A 22961-nucleotide genomic window follows, 5' to 3' on the forward strand; every position below is an offset into this window, starting at 1 on the left:
CATGGGGCTTGAAATCACAACCCCAAGATCAAGAGTCGCATGCTCCACTGACAGAGCCAGCTGGGTGCCCCTCATGTTTGTTTTCTTGACTAGCGTCTTTAACTACATCTTATCCATCTTACCTGGCTAAAGTAAGCTCTCCCAGGGCAGGAATTTGTATGTGTATCTCTTTGGAATATCACTGTATTCCCAGGACCTAACAGAATTCCTGACATAAATCAGGCACTAAATATTTATCTAATGTGGGAACAAATGGTTACCTTTAATATGGCCGTCATGAAGACTGAGCAGCCCATCAGCACAAAGATCATAAGGCCTGTCACTCTCTGTTCTCGGATGCCCAAGAACTTGGGTTGTTCTCCAGGAGCAGAGCACTCAGATTCTAGCTTGAGGCTGTTCACGTGCGTGATGGACAGGACAGTTGCAGCCACAAACCAAGGCAGGCCCATGATGGAACAGACACCCAGCATGATGGCCACCATCAGCAGGTCCAGGTGGTAGCCACAGCCTTTCTGTGGGGAAACAGAGTCTCCGTCACCACCCATGGGCTTGTGGTAGTGGGGCATAGAACAGTGAGCTAAGAGTCCCAGGCCCAAAGCATGAAGGGGTGTATAGGTAAGGAAGAAGGGGTCCAGGGATCCCAGACGAGTCTTCCAGCCCCTCCTGGTTTGGAGGGAACAGAGAAGAAAAAAAGGAAACTTTAACCTGTCCTATACATGCTATATCCATTTTTTATTCAAGCACACCCCAGATCTCACCCAGAGTCTCATACATTCAAAGATTCATCTCTTCTTGGCAGAGTAACCAGAGACCAAGACACATCTTGACCATCCTAGTGTCTAGATGATCGACAATAGAGGATTTAGAAATTAATGGCTTCTTACAAACACCCCCAGATTCTTGACAAATATGGATTTTTCTACTCCACATAACGAGAGAACAGAGATGAAGGCATGGAGACTTTCACTAGTAAATGTGCTAAAATCAACCCTATATCCTTAGAACCCTTGGGCTCAAGGTTCAGTCTGAAAACCCCAGTAATGCACACCATGGGGGAGACTATCTGACTCTAGGAAACAGCACCTCAAGCCCTGCACTGAACCTCAGAAGGATAAACCTGTATAGGGACTATAAGGAATTGTGCCCATCCCCTTCCCCACAGGTTTGCAAGGACAATGATGGAGTCCAATCTCCCTTCACATCTTTCCATCATGCTCTACTCTGATTTCATCTCCAAACCAATCTTTGTCACTAGTGGAGGGATTGGAAGCCCCTGAAAACCCTTTATGAGCTCCTTCCATGACTGTTTTTATCCAGGTTCTATAGTTCGTGGTCTAAATGGGCTGATCCTAAAAAAAAAAAAAAAAAAAAAAAAAAGTAACAGGCTGCTATTTGTTCTTCTAGGTCAGAACTTTTATTACCTTGAGCTTGTGTTCCTTCCTGTTAATGATGACAGCTGTGATCTGTTGGTCCATGAATATTAAGATAGTGCAGAGAAGAGCCGGGATAATCGCAGCTATCACAGTCCACCAGGGATTGGGGCCAATGGGACTAATAATCCACCCTCGATCATCCCTTGTTGGCTGAAGGGGAAAAAAACAAAGTTTTATTTTTATATTTTAACTGTAGTCATTAGGGCAAAGCAGATCAAAATAAATCAGAATATTCACATTATTCTTAAATGAGAATCCTTAAAAAAAAAAAGTCATGTGGGGCATCTGGGTGGCTCAGTTGGTTAAGCGTCTGCCTTCAGCTCAAGTCATGGTCCCAGGGTCCTGGGATCAAGCCCCACGTCAGGCTCTCTGCTCAGCAGGCAGTCTGCTTCTCCCTCTTCCCCTACCCCTCTCCCCTGCTCTTGTTCTTTATCTCACTTGCTTTCTCTTTCTCTCAAGTAAATGAATCTTTAAAAAAAAAAAAAAGTCATAAAATACAGCAACTCCTTAGGAAATCTATGACCTTGTTCCAAATTCCCTTTGAGTCAATCCTCAATTATCAACTTCCTGTGAAATATTCATTAATTCTTCACTTCCTTCTCTTACTCTCCAAACCCACATACAGAGAAAGCAACTTTATCTGAACATTAACCCAAGTAAAATAACAAAATCCACTGTCAAAAAAGAATTTTAATACAATTATAATTAAGGCAAATATAAATAATTTTTACTATCTACCTCCAGATTTCAGACTGGTCCCCCCAGAAGCCATACAACACATGTCACGGCACAAATAAAGACAAAATAGAGCTCATTGGCTCAGATTGTGTTGGTTCAGGGGCCTTCTCCCATCAGCAGTGAAACTGGAGCCCAAGTACTAGAGACTTGAGAGAAGAGCCCAAGACTATTGAACTTGAGGGCCTGTTAGGTCTAGGACCCTCTCCAATATCCCTGTAAGACCACTACTGTTCATAAATCTTGTTTGGGTGTTTTTGACATACTTAAACTCTCCTAGATCCTCAAACCCCCTCCAGGGTATTCTGGGGAAGTAAAGTTCCCCTTGTCTAGCAAGTAGTAATGGAAGATAAAAGGCCAGGGATACAAACTGGCCCAGAATTGACCCAAACTCAATGAACAAAGCAAAGACTGCAGGGTGCCTGGGTGGCTCAGTCATTAAGCATCTGCCTTCGGCTCAGGTCATGATCTCAGGGTCCTGGGATCCAGCCCCACATCAGGCTCCCTGCTCAGCAGGAGGCCTGCTTCTCCCTCTCCCACTCCCCCTGCTTGTGTTCCCTCTCTTGCTGTGTCTCTGTCAAATAAATAAATAATAATAAAAAAATCTTCAAAGAAAAGACTGCTACATCCAAAGTAGTTGGGTCCATATGGGTCATGACTGTAGGATTCAAATGTTAATCAATAATGCCACCAAATCCCAAAATATGAATAGCTTAAGTTCTGAAAGTTTATAGAATCCATGTCTCCTTAGTAACAATGTTCTAAGTTAAATTCTCAAGTCAGCATAAAAATTCATTAAACTCTGGCTGACATGGGGTGCCTGGGTGGCTTAGTTGATTAAGCATCTGCCTTTGGCTCAGGTCATGATTCTGGGGTCCTGGGATCAAGCCCCATGTCATTGGGCTCCCTGCTCTGCCAGGAGTCTGTTTCTCCCTATCCCCTCTGACCTCCAATCCTTGATCATGCTCTCACTCGCTTGCACTCACTCTCTCTCAAATGAATAAAATTTTTAAAATCTTAAAAAAATAAACAAAAACAAACCTCTGACTGACATTAACACATCAGTAACAGTACTAGCCTTCAGACCAGGTCTTAATCACTAGGGGCCATGTGGCATAATAGAGAAGGAAAGAAGAAAGAAAATTTCTTCTTTGCTTCCTGAAAGGGAGGCCTGCCAATGAGCAACATTTTCCTTGACATTCTCCCATTTTCCCTCCTCATCTCTTTCCTACCTCCCAGAGGCCTTCTTCCCAGATGTCCCAGAAATTCAGTACCTTCTGATTATCTTAAGCCTACCCATCAGGGAACCTTTCCAAGGACTGCTTAATGTTCTCGAATTACTTATTTTTACACCAAATCCATTCCTCCTGGAGGGTTGACCTTAGCTAGGTATTAGAGAGAAAGCTGACTGCACTCATCAAACAAAGGTGAGAATGACATATTCTCGGAGGAATTATATTTTTAAAGAGGTTGTTTTTTTAATCCACAAATTTCTAACTGATGGCATTACAGTGCATTTAACAAAATAAAAAATTTTCAGGCACTATGGAAAAAGATATTTTTACCTAGGTCTATTTCAGGGAGGGAGAGAAAAAGAAAGGGAAGACAAAAGCGTGTGGTATAGAGATGTTTGTAAGTCAAGGGGCTGCCTTTATTCCTGTCTTCCTTCTCCTCTCCAGCTTCTCCTGTCTTCTCATTGTATGATTCTTCCCAGGTCACTGAGTACACCAGGGCTTTCCCTCCCCTCAGCTTCCCATCCTCTATGTTACTCAGCACACGTAAACAGATCTAGAGTCCCCACATATGATCATTTGTTTGCCTTTTTTGTATACATTTTGGGCAAAATATTATAGATTATAGGGAGTTATACAAAGAAACACTGAAACAGGGCTGAAGAGCTGCCCCAGTTACTCTGGTAGGAGCACTACCCTGTGGGCAAGGCCCTCTGGCCCGCTCGCCTCTTCCTGCGGCACCATCCTTGAGGACAGGTGCCAAGTCCAAATCCAGCTTCTTTATCCCTCCTAGTGCCCTTAGACAGTTGATGCTCCATGAAAGCGCTGTTAACCAGACTTGTTCCAGGGACCCCACATTTCCACAGAATGTGGCATGTATTTAAGCAAACATGTGAATTCCGTTGTTTTAAATCTTAAGACCTTCCGTTCTTTTAACCACTTTAGGGTTCTGTTCTCGGACTTTTTGGGCTTGAACTCAGCTAACCCTGCAGAGTTTGCTCTTCTAAAAGGTAAGGCATGAGGAGCAAAGTTTAGATGGAGGGCACTGTGGAACACAGGATTCAGGTATGGTACGGCCTTGGGGAGTAACTTTTCTGGGAAACCACGCGAGGGCACCAAGTGCCCTGAAAGCTGTTTACCTTGAACACACTGGGAACTTGAAGTTTTGGGGATGGGACTCCAATCAAAAAGTCGATGATCACCATCGTGAAGATAGTGAGGAAGACAGCAAAGTCACTCACCATGGAGCGTACCTGGTGTGAGAAAGGATTGGAAAAGCGTTTTATTAGGTTAAATGCAGTAGAAAAGAATTTAGTATTATACAAGTTTTAAAAGTCCTCGGAAGCATGCTTTCATTTTATAACTGAATTAATATAAGCATTTTTCAACAATAGGAATATGTTACTATGCCCAGGCTAATACCCTAAAAGCGTGGATATGATGGGGGAGAAGGAACTATTCAGCAAGCTCTCATGTCACCGCCCTGACTGGGAAGAGTTCTGTTCGGAGGATTTATGCCCAGGTGGAGACAACAGTTCTGAGAACTTGGAATGAGATTGTCTACGCCAGTCAAGGTCCACTTGTGCCAGCCGAGAGCCTAGGTGGCGGCTTCGACTCCTCTTCTCCCTTACGTCTAACAGCTCATCTACCTGCACGCAGTCCTACTGGCTCCCCCTTAGAACAGAGCCCGGATCTGAGCACCTGTCTCCACCTCCACTGTTCCGACCCGGATCCATGTGACCATCAGCTCTTGTCCCGTTAAGTACAGCAGACCCTTAACCTTGTTCTGCCCTTCTCGAAAGCGGCCAGGCTAATCATTGAAAACAGAAGTTGGAACAGGTCACTCCTCCACGAAAACCCTGAAATGGTGCCTCATTTCACTGAGGCAAACACCCAAAAGGCCTAGGCCACTGAGGCCCCCACAGTGCAGTCATCACGTCCCTGAGCCCAGCTTCTAGGACTTCCCTGCTCGCTCGCTCTACTCTAGTCCTGCAGACTACTGTGTCATTTCTTACTCGGGCCAGACTCACTCCCAGCTCAGGGGCTCTGTGCTTGTTCATGCCTCCACCTGGAATGCTTTTCCTCCGGGTAACCTGTCAGGCAGCTCCCTCACCCCCTTTGTGTTCACGCAGGCATCCCCTGCCCCTGGGGGTCTTCCCCGATGATGCTACTTGACGCTGGTCACCACCCTCTACTCCAGCACCTCCTCTACTGCTTTCCCGCTTCATTTTCTCTATAACACTTCTCACCACTTTGTGCCCCAGAGGGCTTTATAGTTTAGTGTGGCTGTAATAAAATAAAACATCTCGAGGCGTCTGGGTGGCTCAGTGGGTTAAAGCCTCTGCCTTCGGCTCAGGTCATGACCCCGGGGTGGGCTCCACGTTGAGCATAGAACCTACTTAATAAAACAAAGAGGGTCGCGTGTTCTACTGAATGAGCCAGCAAGGTACCTGTCACCTGGCACTTTTAAACAAAATTTTTAAGTATTAATCCCTCATCCCCCAACACATGTTGAGGAAAGGTTACCAGACACTAAGAGAGGAGAATGCCATAGTGTGGCTTGTGGGGACATGTGGGGCTGGCCACCTGCCACTCCACTCAGCGCACAGAGAATCAACTGTTACATTAGAATTCTAATGCAAAAGACATACACGAGCATGCTACCTACTCTGGTTGGGAAGTAGCGGCTTGTCTTAAATGTCTTTAAGGTGCTTGAGAGGATGAAGGTGGTGAAGAAGAGAATGCAGGACCAGAAGAGCACGTCAGGAGTATAGGGTCCATGATGGCCACACGCAGATCCCATGAACTCTCCATGCATCTCCTGGCATTCCTGGAGGGACAAGCATTCTGGGTGATGAGAGGCAGGCACAAGGGAATCGACAGCTCTGGCCTTCAAAGCCTGCCACTGTCACCCCACAGTGGCCAGGGATGCACGGGGGAGAGCAGGCCACCAGCCACATCCGCCTGACCTCCATGGGGCTGTGGTGCTCCCACTTCTAGGGGCCCCTTCCGACAACTTCTTGTCCTTAGGCACTTTTGGAAATGAAACCAGGATGGTCCCAAGCAAGCACGCAGTTCTGGGAGGGCCTGGCGGTTTGTTTCTATTACAGAGCACTTGCCATTCTCAATGTTCTTCAAGCCTCACCACACTGGGTGTGCCCCCACCCCCCCCGCCCTGCCTGGTGTCATGTCCCATATTTCCTTAGAGTGGGCACCGGATATGGGGTGTGTGGGAGAGAAGAGAAAGGCAATCTTCTTTTCCCTTTATAGACAACGGAACTTCTGAAGGGGGAAAGGGTCAGCAAGAATAGTTTAAATAAAAAAGAACTTTCTTTTTGAAAACACCAGACCTTGCTGAAGGGCTGCCATGCTTCCCCCTCCCCCCCCACCCCCACCCCTCGGCAGTCACAGCACCTTAACGCAGCTCCCAGACTTACACTAACAGTCAGGTTGGCCCAGTGGACTTCTGTCGCCACGATATTGTGGTCCTTCCAGTACTGTAGGGTATGATTGTTGGGATTTTCTGGGAAAGTACACCTGCAGCTAAGGGGAAAAGAAAAAAGATTCCTGAAGAAAGCAGCCAAGTATTCCATTAAATACTTTTAGCCATGTGTGGGCTAACGGTTCTGTCAGAGCCTGCCTTGTTGCTCTTTTGCCCCTTCAGATCCCTGAGATTGGTCCTGTTGCTTGAGGCCCATTCGTGAGTCCAACCACATCCTTATTTTCCAGTCAGCCATTACTAAAGACAGACACAAATCAGCATGTGGGTCTTGAATTAAATTGTGCCAACAACCAAGCTCGGCATCTCACGTGCCCAGAATTAGCCCTGGTGGTTTCCTGCTTAGTTTCTTCCTCTCAGGCCCTTCCCATGAATTCAGTCTACAGAGCAGGGAGGACCTGATACCCCAGTCGGCTCTCAACAGCCTCCTCCAAGCCTGGATATCTCCTGCTCCTTATATCCCATCACATTCTTGTTCTAAAAATCAGAGTCTCAGGATGCCTGGGTGGCGCAGTCGGTTGAGCATCTGCCTTCATCTCAGGTCATGATCCCAGGGTCCTTCTCACTAGTGGGGAGCCTACTTCTCCTTCTGCCTGCTGCTCCCCCTGCTTATACTCTTTCTCTGTCAAATAAACAAATAGAATGTTTGGGGGAAAAAAATAAATAAATAAAAATCAGTCTCCTGAAATTGTGATGCAAGCTCTTCCTGACACTGCTTTATTCCCGGAAATATCCCACCACAGCAGCCTCCTCTTCCATCTAACTAGACCAGATCTGCCCACCCACTGGCCACCATGTTGCCTCCCAGTCCCAACATGCTTCATGCTTGAACTGGCTCCCAGGATACACAACGAACACAGACATTCCCACCAACTTTGTATCATCTGTAAATTTAATGAGCATGCCTTCTAAGGATATAGTGTGACAAAATCAAAATACAAAAAGATCTCAACAGGGGCGCCTGGGTGGCTCAGTGGGTTAGGCCGCTGCCTTCGGCTCAGGTCATGATCCCAGGTCCTGGGTTCGAGCCCCACATCGGGCTTTCTGCTCAGCAGGGAGCCTGCTTCCTCCTCTCTCTCTGCCTGCCTCTCTGCCTACTTGTGATTTCTCTCTGTCAAATAAATAAATAAAATCTTTAAAAAAAAAAAAAAGATCTCAACAGACTGTAAGAGGTGGAAACCAACAAAGTGAAAAGTAATAGGGAGAGCTATAAAGTCCTACATTTACGTATGAAAAATCAATTCCACCTGTGCCTGGATGGCACAGTTGATTGAGCATCAGACTCTTGGCTTCTGCTTAGGTTCTCATCTAGGGGCCATGGGTCCACGTTCGGCACAGAATCTGCTTGGGACTCTCTCTCTCCCCCTCTCCCTTTGCTCCCCGACCCCAATCCATGCACTCCTCTCTCTCTCTCTCTCTCTCTCAAGTAAATAAATAAATCTTCTAAAAAATCAATTCCAGGGGCGCCTGGGTGGCTCAGTGGGTTAAAGCCTCTGCCTTCTGCTCAGGTCATGATCTCAGGGTCCTGGGATCAAGCCCTGCATAAGGCTCTTTACTCAGCAGGAAGCCTGTTTCCCTTCCTCTCTCTGCCTGCCTCTCTGCCTACTTGCGATCTCTGTCTGTCAAATAAATAAATAAAATCTTTTAAAAAATAATAATAAAAATAAATAAAAATAAAAAATAAAAAATAAATTCCAAATTTGGAAGCAACGAAGATGTCCTTCAGTAGATGAATGGATGAGCTATACTATACCTAGACAATGGACTATTATCCAGCACTAAAAAGAAACAAACTATCAAGGCATTAAAACTATCAAGGCATAAAAGACCTTTAAGGAGATAATAGTATGTGAATAAAGGCGGTCTGAAAAGCCTATATACTGCATGATTACAACTATATGACATTGTGGAAAAGGCAAAACTATGAAGATGCTAAAAAGACCAGTGATTACCAGGGCTCGGAGTGTTAGCAAGGGATGAGTAAGCAGAGCAGAGGATTTTTTTTTTTTTTTTTGTACAGAGATCATAAGTAGGCAGAGAGGCAGGCAGAGAGAGGGAAGCAGGCTCCCCACCGAGCAGAGAGCCTGACATGGGGCTTGATCCCAGGACCCTGGGATCATGACCTGAGCCGAAGGCAGAGGCTTTAACCCACTGAACCACCCAGGAGCCCCCACAGAGGATTTTTAAAGCAGTGAAACTATTCTGTATGATACTATAATGGGGGGTATATCATTACAGGTTCATCAAAACTCACAGAATGTATATTACCAAGAGTGAACCCAAATGTAAACTATGGTTTTTGGGTGATAATGATGTATCAATGTAAATTCATTATAAACTTACCACTTCAACAAACTTACCACTCTGGTATATGGGACGGCGAGAGCAGGGAAACTGCTCATATGTGTGAGCAGAGGGTAGATGGGAACTCTCTGCACCTTCTGCTCAATTTTGCTATGAACCTAAACTGCTCTTAACAAATCAGTCCAGGGATGCCTGGGGGACTCAGTCAGTGAAGGCTCTGCCTTCGGCTCAGGTCATGATCTCAGGGTCTTTGGGTCAAGTCCCAGGTCAGGCTCCCTGCTCAGCGAGGGGTCTGCTCTCTCTCTCCTTCTGTCCCGTCCCCCTGCTTGTGCTCTCTCTCCATCTCCGAGAAATAAATAATAAAATCTTTAAAAAAATAAAATTAAATTAAAAGTAATTAAAAATTTAAAAATCAGTTCCACACATACCAACATAAAATAATTTAAAGAGTTGGAGAGTTCTAGCTGCCAACCATGGAAGACAAATATGGAAAATACCATCTTGAGCTTTATTAACACAGAATTACAGTATCCAGATCCAAAGTCTACTCAATCCAAGGCTGGGTACTTTTGTTTGTCTTCTCTCATTAGGATATAAGCCTCATGAAGGTAGATCCTTTGTCTGTCATGCCCTATGACAGGGCCTAAAAAAGTACTTGGCACATAGTAGGTGCTCAACAAATTTTGTTAAATGAATATATGATTTTTAAAAAGGTCAAAGAATGAACTTTACCCCAATGCCAATCAGCAATCCACAAGGCTTTAAAGACCATACTCCTTAATGGTTGTTATTTTGTAATTATTAAAATTTCATGCTACTGCTTATGTTCCACATATGAGTGAAACCATATGATAACTGTTTCTCTGCTTGACTTATCTCGCTTAGCATAATCCCCCTCTCCAGGTACATCCATGTTGATGCAAATGGTGGGTGTTCACAGTTTCTGATGGCTGAGTCATATTCCATTGTATATATGGACCACATCTTCTGTATCCATTCATCTGTTGAAGGACATCTCAGCTCCTACTACAGTTTGGCTATTGTGGACATCCCTGCTAAGAACATTGGGGTGCATGTGCCCTTTCTTTTCACTACATCTGTATCTTTGGGGTAAATATCTGGTAGTGCAATTGCTGGGTTGTAGGATAGCTCTGTTCTTAACATCTTGAGGAACCTCCATACTGTTCTCCAAAGTGGCTGCACCAGCTTACATTCCCACCAACAGTGTAAGAGGATTCCCCTTGCTCTGCATCCTCACCAACACTTGTTGTTTCCTGTTTTGTTAATTTTTGCCATTCTAACTGGTGTAAGTTGATATCTCATTGTGGTTTTGATTTGAATTTCCCTGATGGCTAATGATGTCGAGTATTTTTTTATGTGTCTGTGAGCCATTTACATGTCTTTTTTGGAGAAGTGTCTGTGCCCATTTTTTGACTAAGTTATTAGTTTTTTGAGTGTTGAGTTTGAGAAGTTCTTTATAGATCTTGGATATCAGTCCTTTATCTATAATGTCATTTGCAAATATCTTCTCCCTTTCCGTTGGTTGCCTCTTAGCTTTGTTGACTGTTCTCTTTGCTGTGTAGAAGCTTTTTATCTGATGAAATCCCAAACAAATAATAGCACAAAGGACCATAGGGGAAGGGAGGGAAATGCCAAAGGGGAGAAATCAGAGAGGGAGATGAACCATGAGAGACTGCGGACCCCGAGAAACAATCTGGGGGTTTCAGAGGGGAGGAGGGTGGGAGGAGGGGATAATAGGGTGATAGGTATTGAGGAGGGCATGTGCTGTGATGAGCACTGGATGTTATACCTAACTAATGAATCACTGAACACTGCATCAAAGACCAATTATGTACTATACAGTAGCTAACTGAACATAAAAAATTTAAAAATAAAAAAATAGTAATTTCAAAATTCTAACAAATTTTTTATGAATTCAGACCTTTAAAAGGTTAATAAATCCATAAGCAAAATCTATGGAAGTATATCCGTAGCTAGGTGACAGACACCTCCTGGCAGTGTGCTCTCTCTGCTCAGACAGTTCCAGGTTGAAATTGTTTGCTTCACAACCAGACCCACCACATCAGAAAGGTACAGCCAACAGGGAGTGAACTGGATGGACAGAGCTAAAGGTTGAGGATCTCTAGTCATAATTTGGAGAATACTATTCCAGAGAAGAAATGTTTTATAGGACTAGACTCTCCTAGATGGTTGAAAACACAGCCAAATACTGTGCTTCCTTTCCAGCTGATCTGAACTGTCTTAAACATGCGAAGAAAAGAGTCTCTTGGATTGAAATCTAGGTAAGTAAATAGATTACTAGATCTTTAGGGAACAAAGTAAGAGGCTTGTGGATCTCTAAGGAATTATTATTATATCTCTACTTAATGATTCCAAAGAATAGCCCATATATATTTTCAGAAAATCTTGAAAATATGCTCCAAGGACTCACAAATCCTTGTAAAAAGTTCTTCCCAACAACTAACTTGAATTCCCCCCACCCCCCCTTTGCAGCCCATTTTTGTCTCATGCCTGAACCAAAAGCCATGCTCTGGAAAGCATTTCTCATGTGCCCTGAGTTTCACTCTTAGTCCATCCTCTCCATCATCACTCCTGAGTGTTCTCCTCTCTGGCAGATCTTCCAGGTCTCTACATCCCCAGCCCTATTTCCCAGCGAGAGGGCCAAGACACTTCCTTATTCCTTAACACAAGCTACAAGTACTATCTGGCACACTGCATTCAGCCCATAAAGTCAGGTCCCCTGCACAATTAAAAAAAAAGGAAGAAAAAAAGAAAAGACAAGTAGAAACCATACTTACTAATACAGGCTAAGGTGGTCCAGCTGGCTGTGCATGTGAATGGGATAGGTCTCTGCCAGGTGTATCAGCTTTTCTATGGCTTCATAGATAAAAATAATGCAAATCAGGGAGGCAAACGCTTCTTCTGTGAAGCGGGTAATGTAACAGACAAGGGAACTGGCATCAGTTGCCACAAGGACGATACACAGAAAGGCGGTCCACAGTCCAATACAAGCTCGCAGGGAGAGGTATGAAAGAGCGTAGTCTCTGAAACAAGACCAAGGTTCATCAGAAAGTATGGATGGATGAATTACAAGACAAAGGGTCAGAAATGTAGTTAGTTTGTCTCATAGTACCCACTCTGGTATTGCAACCCAGTTTGTCCCTAATTCTGACTGTACTTCCCTCCTCAATGCTGCCCAGGGACAGCTGTGACAAAAGATGTGCTCTGCAAGCTGGTATTTGCCACAGTAAGGATACGGGAAACGGAGAAGGAGGGAATAGCCCTCACCCATTCCTGCCATTTTTGGCCAACGTGATTCAGATCTTATTCTTGCAGTTAGGAAAAAAGAGCTGGCCCTTGTTCCACATATCCCCACTCCTAATACAAAATGGAGGAAAGATTTTATAGGAAAAGTAGGGAGATAAGGGCACTGCCAAGTCTCTACACATCACTAGCAACCAGAATATGAAGGGGGTGTATTAGGCCAAATTAAAAGTGAACTTGAAATAAAAATAGAAGAATTTGAATTAGCTAGGAAAGTTTTTTTTTTTTTAAAGATAAAAAGCCAAGACTTCAATAATGGCTGAGGGACGTTAATAAAGCTCTTTAAGACTGGGAGATGCACTATTTTAGGTACAGTACTACCCGGGGGACAGGACAACAAACCAAGTGATATTCGTCCTTCTGGTTTTTACAATCCAGAGTAATATTTGCCTGCTTACCCTCACCTAGGATCCTGGCATTCAATTCTAAGAGCACAATAACACATCGAGTTAGAGTTTTCAGAAAACCGAATGTCTTACTTGCAGAATTTGAACAAAATCTTTTCAAACACAAGCACTGGCCCCGTACTTCCTAGGATGGTGAGAGCCTGTCCCGCAAACAAGGAATAGGCAATCCCAGTCATGGAGGCTCCAAATAAGGATTCAATTGCACTCTATGGGGGGAAAAGAAATCATCAGAGTCCATAACCCGTCTGTAACCAGTAATGTGGGCTTCTGTACATTCCTGACTTAGATCTCTTGTGTGCCCTGACAAGCCATTTGCTTGTGTTTCATCTTAGCAGGAGTGAAGAGTACACACCGTCTAATACCCCTGTAAATAGGTACCACTGTGATGATTCAGGTGCCCAAATCCAACCATGTATGATTCCTTAACTAAGTCCTGTTCTTTGGGGACTTCATTCAGTATACAGAAATATACACAGAAAGCACAATGACACCATTCACACGACGAGCCATCACTGAGTCACCTCAAATGTCAAATGACATTGATGTATCATTTTCCATCCTTTGAGCACCAGGTAATTCAACTGGGCCATCAACCACTGAAATTGATATTCAAGTGGAAGAGAGTCTATTCTAAAGGGGAAACTGTGTTGCTGCACAGTATGAAGTCAGAAGACCACAGTAATTAGTGGAAAGGATTTAATCTCCTTGGTCCTAGCCCGGGAGCTTTCCCCTTCAGCGGACTTGGCTGGCAACACAGTACTTTAAGTCTTGTTTGGGAACCCATAGAAGTGGTTAAAAGTCCTTACTATGCGTCCCTCAGTGGCTTCTCCGAGCAATCCCCCAAAGGTGATGACAGGTGACATGCAGGCACAGTACAGGAACAAAAAGGAGGCCAAACACTGTAAGCTGAGTGCATCCCGGTAGTCGCTCCAGTACCAGGGGGCCTTCCGCTTGATGTCCAACACCAAGCCCCCAAAGAGCCTGTAGAAACATGGCAGACACCTCTGACATGGTCCCGCTTCCATGAAAGGATCTGAACAGCACCCATTTGAAAAGCCCTTCAAATGTGTTCTGTACTAAGACATACTTTGGCTTCAATTTGACCCCAAGTACAAGAGATCTCTCGGGGTCAGCACAGATTCTATTTGCATCTAAGGGCGTGAGTTTGACTGATTATCCCAAGCCTAAAAAGGATGAATTTAGGTGTGCATGTTACCCATTCCAAAAAATTAACGTGAAATTAAATAATAGCTTCAAATTTCAAATCCTGAGCTGTTAGGAAGAAATGTACAAAACCAACTCAAGGTATTAAAGTTGTTAGTTTTAGTCTATGTAGTCTACATTAAAAGCCCCATCACATGCACTTTCCTGCTCTGAACAGTTACCCACCTTCCTGTTGAGAAATTAGCATAATAATTCATTCATGCAGTTGACAAGTAATAGCAGATAACTTCGTGCCAGGCCTTATGCCAGGGACTAGAGAGGCAGCAGTGAGCAAGACAACACAGCCCTTCTCTCCAGGACCCACAGTCTAGTGCAGGAGATAGGCAGTGCAGTGAGGGTGTCCCCGCAGGCAGCATAGGACAGGGAGGGACATTTCAGCAGGGACTCAGAGAACAGATCAGGGGTCAGCCCCATGAGGCAGAGGGGCTAGCACGGGCGCCACCTAGAGGTGAGAAAGCATGGCTGACCGAACTATGGGGAGAGGTGGGTGGAGGGGAGACTGAGGAGCCAATGCCAACAGGTGAGGATGGAAAAGCTGGAGAAGCTGGAGAAGCCAAGTCACGAAGAGCCTTGTAAATTGTTTTACAGAATTAGAACCTTATGCTAATGGCATGTCACATCACTGAAGGACTGTAAACAGGAGAACAACATAAACATGCATTCTGGAAGGATCTGTCTGGCAGAGGTATAATGAATGGAAAGTGGGGCAAGACTGGAGGCAGTGGATTGGGATGAGGAGAAGTGGACGGATTCAAGGGCTGAATCGGGAAGTCCTGCCACAGGACTCGGTGGCAGGACTTTGGGGACCCTTCTCCACTTCCCAAGGATGAGACAGATCAAGAGCAAGATATCCCACACCAAGGAGGAGTAGCGTTCTCAAACGGGGTCACTTTTTCTGAGAGTGGAGTCCCTGCATCAGAGTGAAAGCTGGTAGGTGAGTCGCAAAAAGAGTCACTCAGCATTCTACAGGACAAATGGCCTGGTCTCCTCTACAAATCAGTGGCACAGAAAAAAAGGAAGGAAAGCTGTTATAAAATAGGATCGTAATAACCAAATGCAACCCCTGATTGGGTCCTATGTCAAGCAAATAACTCTAAAAAGATGTTGCTAAGACAATCACAAAAAAGTTGAATATGAACTGAGCATTAGACAATTTAAAGAATTAGTGTTAATTGCGTTAGATTTCCTTAATGGCATGATAGTTGTTTTTTAAAATGTCCTCATCAAACAGAGATACATACTGAAGTAGTTACAGGTAAAATGACATGATACCGGTGATTTGGTTTTAAATAATCTAGAAAACATAAAAATAAAACAATTAAGTGGGGAGAAATAGATGAAACATAATTGGCAAAGTGTTCATCACTCTTGATGGGCACACAGGGGTTCATTGTACCATTCTCTCTTCTGTCTTATGTGGTTGAAATTTTCTATAATAAAAGGCTAAAAACAAAAAAATGAGCTATTCTTTCATGAAAGGAGGCTTGGCCAGCTCTTTCTTTCTCTCTGCCTGAGAGCCTGGAGAAGAACCAGGAGGCCTGGAACGTGGGCGCCAGGGGAGAAGGCCCAGCCAGCTCTTGCTCTCTCTCCATGTGAATGCCTTCTCTCCCCTAGCCAGGTGCACTGAGGGCACAGGTGGACACAAGGCAGATGCTATTCTGTCTTGCCCATTTGCTCTTTTCCTCTGGTTTGGCTGGGTGTAGTTGGGATTCACCATTCTTTAATTTACATCAGTAATCACAATCTAGGTCTTGGCTTAGGGAAGAGAGGCAAAGATAAGTTTGGTTTTCGTCTATCTGGCAAACCTAGCTTAGGTAAGGAACTATCTATAGGATCTAACCCAGAGTGTGAGAATTCCACCTCAGGGTTTGGAACCAAGGCTCCAATTTGTAATAAAGTGTCACTCTGTTTCGCTTTGTCCTCTAGGTAAATAAGACCTTATAGGCAATTGTGACTAGTCTAGGGCACGATATAAGCATTTCTGGGTCTTTACCAACACAGAATCTTGGTACCGTATGAATATCACCTCTTAATCATTGATGACCTTCCTCGGTAGGGTATTGTTCTGGGAAAATAATCTCCTTCTGCAATAATGAGCCTCACCCCACTAGGTAACCAGAGATGCTGCCATGACTGCTCAGCAACCCCCTGGATGCAGGAGGCACCTTCAGGGAGGAATGTCTGTGAGTAACAGACAAAGGATTTATGTTAAATGGATTCCTGAGAAGCCAATGGAAAGGGAGGACATCCGTTTGCCTAGTGGTGATTAAAAAGGGAAAGAAGGGATGCCTGGGTGGCTCAGCTGGTTAAGTGTCTGCCTCTAGCTCACGTCATGTTCTTGGGGTCCTGGGCTCGGGCTCTGTGTGGCGCTCCTTGCTCAGCAGGGAGTCAGCTTTTCCCTCTCCCTCTGCCCCTCACCGCTGCTCGTACGCTCTCTCTCTCTCTCAAATATATAATAAAATCTTTAAAAAAAAATAAATAAGAGGGGGGCGCCTGGGTGGCTCAGTCATTAGGTGTCTCCCTTTAGCTCCGATCATGAACACTGCGGTCCTGGGATTGAGCCCTGCATTGGGCTCCCTGCTCAGTGAGAAGCCTGTTTCTCCCTCTCCCACTCCCTTTGCTTGTGTTCCCTCTCTCACTGTGTCTTTCTCTGTCAAATAAATAAAATCTTTAATAAATATATAATTAAGGACAGAAAAGATCTGAGGCTCTTATTGGTAATATAACTATAAATTAATAATTTCTGAATACTGTTTACAGAGTCAGCCTTATATCTCACTCATTCATAAAATCAGACCATAACCACACATCTACCACAAGATCAGGCACAGATGCTTCTCTTCACATCTGAGACTTCCTTTCCCTTTCAAAACTACCCTTGATGTTCAAGTTTTGCTGGGATAGGAGGTACACAGGGATATGAATTTAAGCTTGATGTAAAACAGGACTTACCCGTGTAGAGGGTCACTAGGCTCTGGAGCACTGACTTAAGGAGCCCTTCTCTGGAGGGCTTTAGGGACAGGACAGCCATCCTCTGTCTGGTGTGCTTTGGAAGAAACCTGTTTGAAGTGTGGGGGTGGGGGGTGGGGATCATCGAGATAGCAGCTCCTGATTCTTTTCCTTCATTAACCCTTCCCCAAAGCGGCAATACCCCAATAAGGTACATAAATACACCTTGGAAAAGCCCTTTTCAGAGTATCCTCCTTGTGGTGAGGCTTCTGGCCTAGGAACACTCTAATCAGACTTTCTTTTTTTTTTTTTTTTTTAAAGATTTAATTTATTTATTTGACAAACAGAGATCACAAGTAGGCAGAGAGGCAGGCAGAAAGAAAGAGGAAGCAGGCTCCCTGCGAGCAGAGAACCTGATGTGGGGCTCGATCCCAGAACCCCGAGATCATGACCTGAGCCGAAGGCAGAGGCTTTAACCCACTGAGCCATCCAGATGCCCCTAGTCAGACTTTCCTCATTACTATGTATGGGAATTCATCAGCATCATTGCTTGCATCAACATCAGGGAGGTGCAAAGACACTGTCTTAGCCCTGGCACAGAGGGCCACGTAATATAGAACTAACCTGTCTCTTTCCCACCTTCTTAGAGTCTATACTCCCCCATATTCATATACCTCACCATCCAACAAGTAGAACATCCCTGAAGTCTCCAAGTTTTGCCCGAGGCCATACAACATAGTAGGCATAAAGCAGGTTCTCCACCTCAAAGAAACACAACTAATGGTATGAAGAACTCCAAAACCTAGGCTGCTAATGTATTTTTAGTCTGTGCAGTCCAGGCAGGTCCAGAAAGTTCTAGGATGTCCATCTGCGTGGGTGGGTTTATGTTCACTCTTTGAGAGTGATCTCATTACTCTGAGATTTGGGAAAGGGGCAAGAGTTGGCACAGAACCATAATCTCTGACGCAGGCATTAAGTCCCCTTGTAGTAGCCACTACAAGGCTACAATGGGAGAAAGGCCATGTGTCTTGAGGTCTTCTACAAAGGGTTTTAAGGAAAACTTTAGTAGGAGTTCAGGAAGAGAAAATATCTCCCTCACCAAGCAGACTAGGCTCTGAGCCTAGATAACCCTTCCTTTCAGTCTCATCAACTCCATAACTTCCTGACAAGACACAAAGGGAGAACTTCCTTAAACCCTACGTGAATTTGTGAGTAAGAGTACTTTGATGCCTTGAGAAAGCGTGTGATGATTCTGGCTGTATGAGATTCTCTTTTGGGATGTCCGGCACAATTGTCGAGAATCTGTAATTGTTGAGATCCGATCTAATGCTCTCCTCAACCCCCACGGGGAATTGATGATAAATGACGCCCTCAAAAGGCCTGAGACTCTAGTTTGTTCTCATATGACACCAAAAGAACCCTGAAATCTCATCCCTGCATGGATATCCTTTGGAGGAAATCCTGTTGCCCTCATTTCACTACCTTCAAACTTTAAATCCTGGGGTGTGGACACCATTTATATTCAAAAGATAAATCACAAGTCTGAAATACTATCAAAGCCATTCCTAAGACTGTTCTCCCCAAAACGACCACCTCTTCCAGAACAGCCTCAATCCTGGAACCTATTCTAAGGAAAGATGTTTCCCTTGAACTACCTTTCAAAACCAGGCCTCCCACCCAATTCAGACTTCTCCCAACTGTAAAGAAAATGTTTAACTCACTTTTGGAGGTTGCTCCCTCATTTTAGTGACTCCCTTCCATCAAAGGGCTGTTCCTTTCCTCCATGATCCCTCCCCAGAACCCAATTATCTTTCCCCAACCTCAATACCTTCCTCCAGCCAGGAAACACACCTCCCCTCTGGAAACTGCTAGTTAGGTGCCTCTTCTGCTGCTTCTTAGTCTCCTTTCCCAGCTCTTCCCTGAATTTCCAAGAGTGGAAAAATAGATGACTGTCTACAATTCTAAAAAAAAAAAAAAACCCTGAGTTTCCACTGCATAGAGTACTGAGGAGAGAAAAATAAGGAAAGCAACTTCAAGCAAAGAGGGAAAAAATAAGGTGAAAGTGAGGAAGTAGAGGATGTAACAAAGCTTTTCTCTGTGATCAGAGTCCTGTCCTGAGAATCTCCACGGACGTGTCCTGCTTAGACAATTTACAGAGACAGAACTATGGTCTCAACCCTCTCCCACAATCTGGGGGAAACCCTAGATGTCACTCCAACCCAAAATATCACCCTCTTGGGGCACCTCGGTGGCTCAGTGGGTTAAAGCCTCTGCCTTGGCTCACGTCATGATCCCAGAGTCCTGGAATGGAGCCCCACATCGGGCTCTCTGCTCAGCAGGGAGCCTGCTTCCTCCTCTCTCTCTCTGCCTGTCTCTCTGCCTACTTGTGATCTCTGTATGTCAAATAAATAAATAAAATCTTAAAAAATATATATATAATCCTCTTTACCACCTTCCCACATGACAAATAAAACCAAGTCTGGAGACCTGGTTCCCTAACCTTCCATAGAGAACCTTCTCCTTGGGCATCTGTCCATAGAATCCTGGCCTAGAAGAGTAGGTTGACTATTCTGAAACACACACACCTCTCAAGTACTACCTATATTCCTACCCTAAGGGAGTTTCTTAAGTTCAATAATTACTCGGTATTTATCTATACTTAGTCCACTCATGCTACAGAACAGAGATCATTCTAAAAGTATTCATTCATAAGTTCTTCAGATATTGAGTGCCTAGTCTGTGCAGGGCAGGGTGCTGGGTGCTAGGAATAGAATGGGCACCCCGCCCTCTAGCGGCAAACGTTCCAGCGGGAAGACAACAAATTAAGCAATAATAATAAAGTATGAGAAGGGCTGGAACCTGGGGCGGGGCGGGGGGGGGGGGTTGCATCTCGGGGGGCCCGGGGAGGGGAGGCGGGTGGCAGACGAGTGAAGACAGAACTCAAAGCTGTGGCACCACATAGCAGGAATACCAAACCTCATCTGTAGAGTCTTAGAAGGCTTTCCAAAGGAAGTGACACCTAAGCTGAGACAAAGGACAAGTGGCAGCCTGGATATGAGTAAGAGGATGAGTGTTCAAATCGTGGAATAATGTGGGGAAAGGAGGGGAGGGGAGACAGACTGTGGTAGGTAGTTTGAGAAACTTGAATGAATGAATACAATATCTGATATATTTGCAATACTTATTATAGTCAGAGGTTCCATTTGGAAAGTCATTCCCAGGCCAAATACTAGGGAGACGAAGGCTGAAAGCAAAAAGTCCGACTCGTTCCTTTGCACACCTTCAGCCTGGTAAGCAGTACAAGCTGTGAAACGTCCGCGGACTTACCGCCCAGTACGCTGAAGTTCTGGCCCACTGTGGCCCCCGTGTGGTTCTGGTTCTATGTGGCAAACATTTCCGTTTGGAACTCCAGGCATTTTCCTTTTCTCCTTTTAACAAAGGATCCCCAAATTAGTAAAGTCAGCCATCTATTCTGTTCTTCCTGCTACCAGGGGGTAGTGGTAAGGAGAGAATCCAAAAGCAGCCCCCAAACACCCAAGGGTTTGTCGTTTTCAAATGCACTTACTGATTTGGGGCAGTTTATTTGATTTTGCTGAAAAACAAACAAGTACACAGAATTTCGCCCCCTCTCTACTAGTACCTGACTCCTAACTCTGCCTTGCACAGAAGTATGGAAGCTTTGGCGTCAGCTCTGTCCTAAGTTTCCATTTCAAATCTCCCTCTGTGTAATCTTACTTTCCCTTAAAACTTTGAAGATAGTTTTATCTATTTGTAAAACTAAGGATAAAAATACAGACTTAGGGAGGCTGCCAGCAAGGCTGAGCTAGCATTTGTAAAGCACCAAGCGCAGTGGCTTGTATGCAGGTGCTCCCTTTCCACTCTAGTCAGGCCACAAGCCTGGGTGACTGGCTGCGACTCCGCACCTTGCTCCTTTCATTGCATGGCCTCATCTACAATCTACTCCCAAGAAATGTCCTTCCCTCCCCCTCTCTGCCGTTGGGGAGCCTTGGGGATGCTAATGTGCATACATTACCTGGGAGGGGACATTTTTGGGTGGCTCGATTCTAATGGAGGGGTCCCACTCCCCTGGAGGCAGCACAGTGACCTGATCCAGGAACTCATCAATCCCCGCCAGGAGATCATCTCGTTCTTTTGCCTTATATGCCACGTCATGAAAAATCTACAGGGAAGAAAAAACCCTCAGGAAAGTTGAAAATAACTTTACTTAAAACAATCACCAGTGAATATGGTGAAGGACAGATACAGCCTCATGATTTTTATCTCCATCATAGGGATCTGAAATGTGGAAAACTTTAGCATTTAAAAAAAATGCAAAAATAAAGGGCCCCTGGGTAGCTCAACTGTTACACGTCTGGCTTCAGCTCAGGTCATAATCCCAGGGTCCTGGGATTCTCCCACTCCCCCTGCTTGTATTCCCTCTCTAGTTGTGTCTCTCTCTGTCAAATAAGTAAAATTTTTACCAAAAAAAAAAAAAAAAAGTAGATATAAACGGATAAAAAACATAAACCCGAAGATGAGATGGGTCAAGAAGGACTAGCTATGTGTCTGTTAGTACAAGAAGAGATAAGACTCTAACATTGTATCGTTGTCATCCCTCCAAAGAATGGAACAAAGGGCAAAAGGCATGGGAAAATTTCCTGATCATAATAGTTAGAAAAACTGGATGGAATTACTAATGAAGTTCTCTCCATGAAATAAGATTCCCAGTCAAAGAGAGATAAGACACAACCCCCACCTCACACTACCTGCTAAGACATGCCTTAAAAACATTACACTGAAGCTTACATGAGCAGTGCAGGCCTTACTAAGGTATATAGTGGGGATCCAGCACCATGGCAGCCAAAATATCCAGTTTTCTTGGGACATTCACATTACAGTGCCCAAGTTCATACCCCTGACCTTTATGCAAACTGTTCTTGTTTACATGGAATAAGAGTGAGGTTTCTTTATGTAAATAGCCTTTATGTACGGAATTAACCATCCTCTCTAGAAAGTTGTCAGCCTTTGTGTCTTTCTCTCTAGGTATCCTAATTAGCAATAATAATTTTCCCAGAAAAGGAATTCTCTGAATCCTTGATTTCTCAAAAAGGGAGAGATAACATAGGAAGAAATACCTCCAAGAAGGTTTGGTCCTCCTACAAAAGGCATTCAGAGAAGTGACCTGTACTGCTTCCCTGAAGATAATTACCCAGGATGGTAATTATTTTATCTCCAAAAAATAGCACAGGACTTGGCACAGGGTAGATACTCAGTAAGTGTCTGTAGCATGAATGGGAAGAAGTGGCACATACCTCATCTGTCATGATGGTAGCCATGGATCTGCCAATCTCATGGTACTGCTGACCTTTCCCTACTGGACCCAATAGGATAAACAAAAATCTGGCAACACATACAGAGGATGAAATTATAAATTATGTCAGTAAACATAAAGAAGTGTCATCGTATTCCTCTCTAAACAACAAAACATTTCTCTTTCCTATCAAACAGAAATCACTGTCATAACTTCAATAAAACGAGACAGGCTAATGATGGGGCAATAGAAGTTGCCTTGACCTAAAAGCTCCGCTATGAGCATTGAAAGCTATTTCAATACTCCATTCAATAATATGGTTACCATTCTTAGGGTTTCCATAGACACAATTCCTTACAATAGAAAAAAATGCTTTTTTCAAAACATACCATTGTAGTGCAAATTCAAGGTTTTCTGAATCTCTTTCATTGCTCTAATAAGAAAATCATGGGGAGAGGAGAGGGATAAGGAAGTTGAAATGATGAAGCCCAATAGAGGGGTCTAAATTGTGTTCTGGACATC

The 22961-nt window shown here is 44.3% G+C and overlaps 1 protein-coding gene across 5 annotated transcripts in view; it reads right to left on the reverse strand.

Annotated features, from left to right (window-relative positions):
- Positions 1 to 22961, reverse strand: part of SLC4A8 (solute carrier family 4 member 8) — a 102162-nt gene that overhangs the window by 19225 nt on the left and 59976 nt on the right. For all 5 annotated transcript variants that reach the window (XM_047740666.1, XM_047740664.1, XM_047740663.1 and 2 more), the window contains exons 9-19: positions 22441 to 22528; positions 21162 to 21308; positions 20456 to 20556; positions 13762 to 13936; positions 13028 to 13161; positions 12023 to 12268; positions 6838 to 6943; positions 6069 to 6230; positions 4540 to 4653; positions 1422 to 1583; positions 261 to 512 (exon numbers count right to left, since the gene is read on the reverse strand). In XM_047740666.1, coding sequence (XP_047596622.1) covers positions 261 to 512; positions 1422 to 1583; positions 4540 to 4653; positions 6069 to 6230; positions 6838 to 6943; positions 12023 to 12268; positions 13028 to 13161; positions 13762 to 13936; positions 20456 to 20556; positions 21162 to 21308; positions 22441 to 22528 — 1687 coding nt within the window. The remainder of the gene's footprint in view (positions 1 to 260; positions 513 to 1421; positions 1584 to 4539; positions 4654 to 6068; positions 6231 to 6837; positions 6944 to 12022; positions 12269 to 13027; positions 13162 to 13761; positions 13937 to 20455; positions 20557 to 21161; positions 21309 to 22440; positions 22529 to 22961) is intronic.

The sequence above is a fragment of the Lutra lutra genome, chromosome 8 (assembly GCF_902655055.1).
Source record: "Lutra lutra chromosome 8, mLutLut1.2, whole genome shotgun sequence".
Taxonomy (NCBI): Eukaryota; Metazoa; Chordata; class Mammalia; order Carnivora; family Mustelidae; genus Lutra; species Lutra lutra.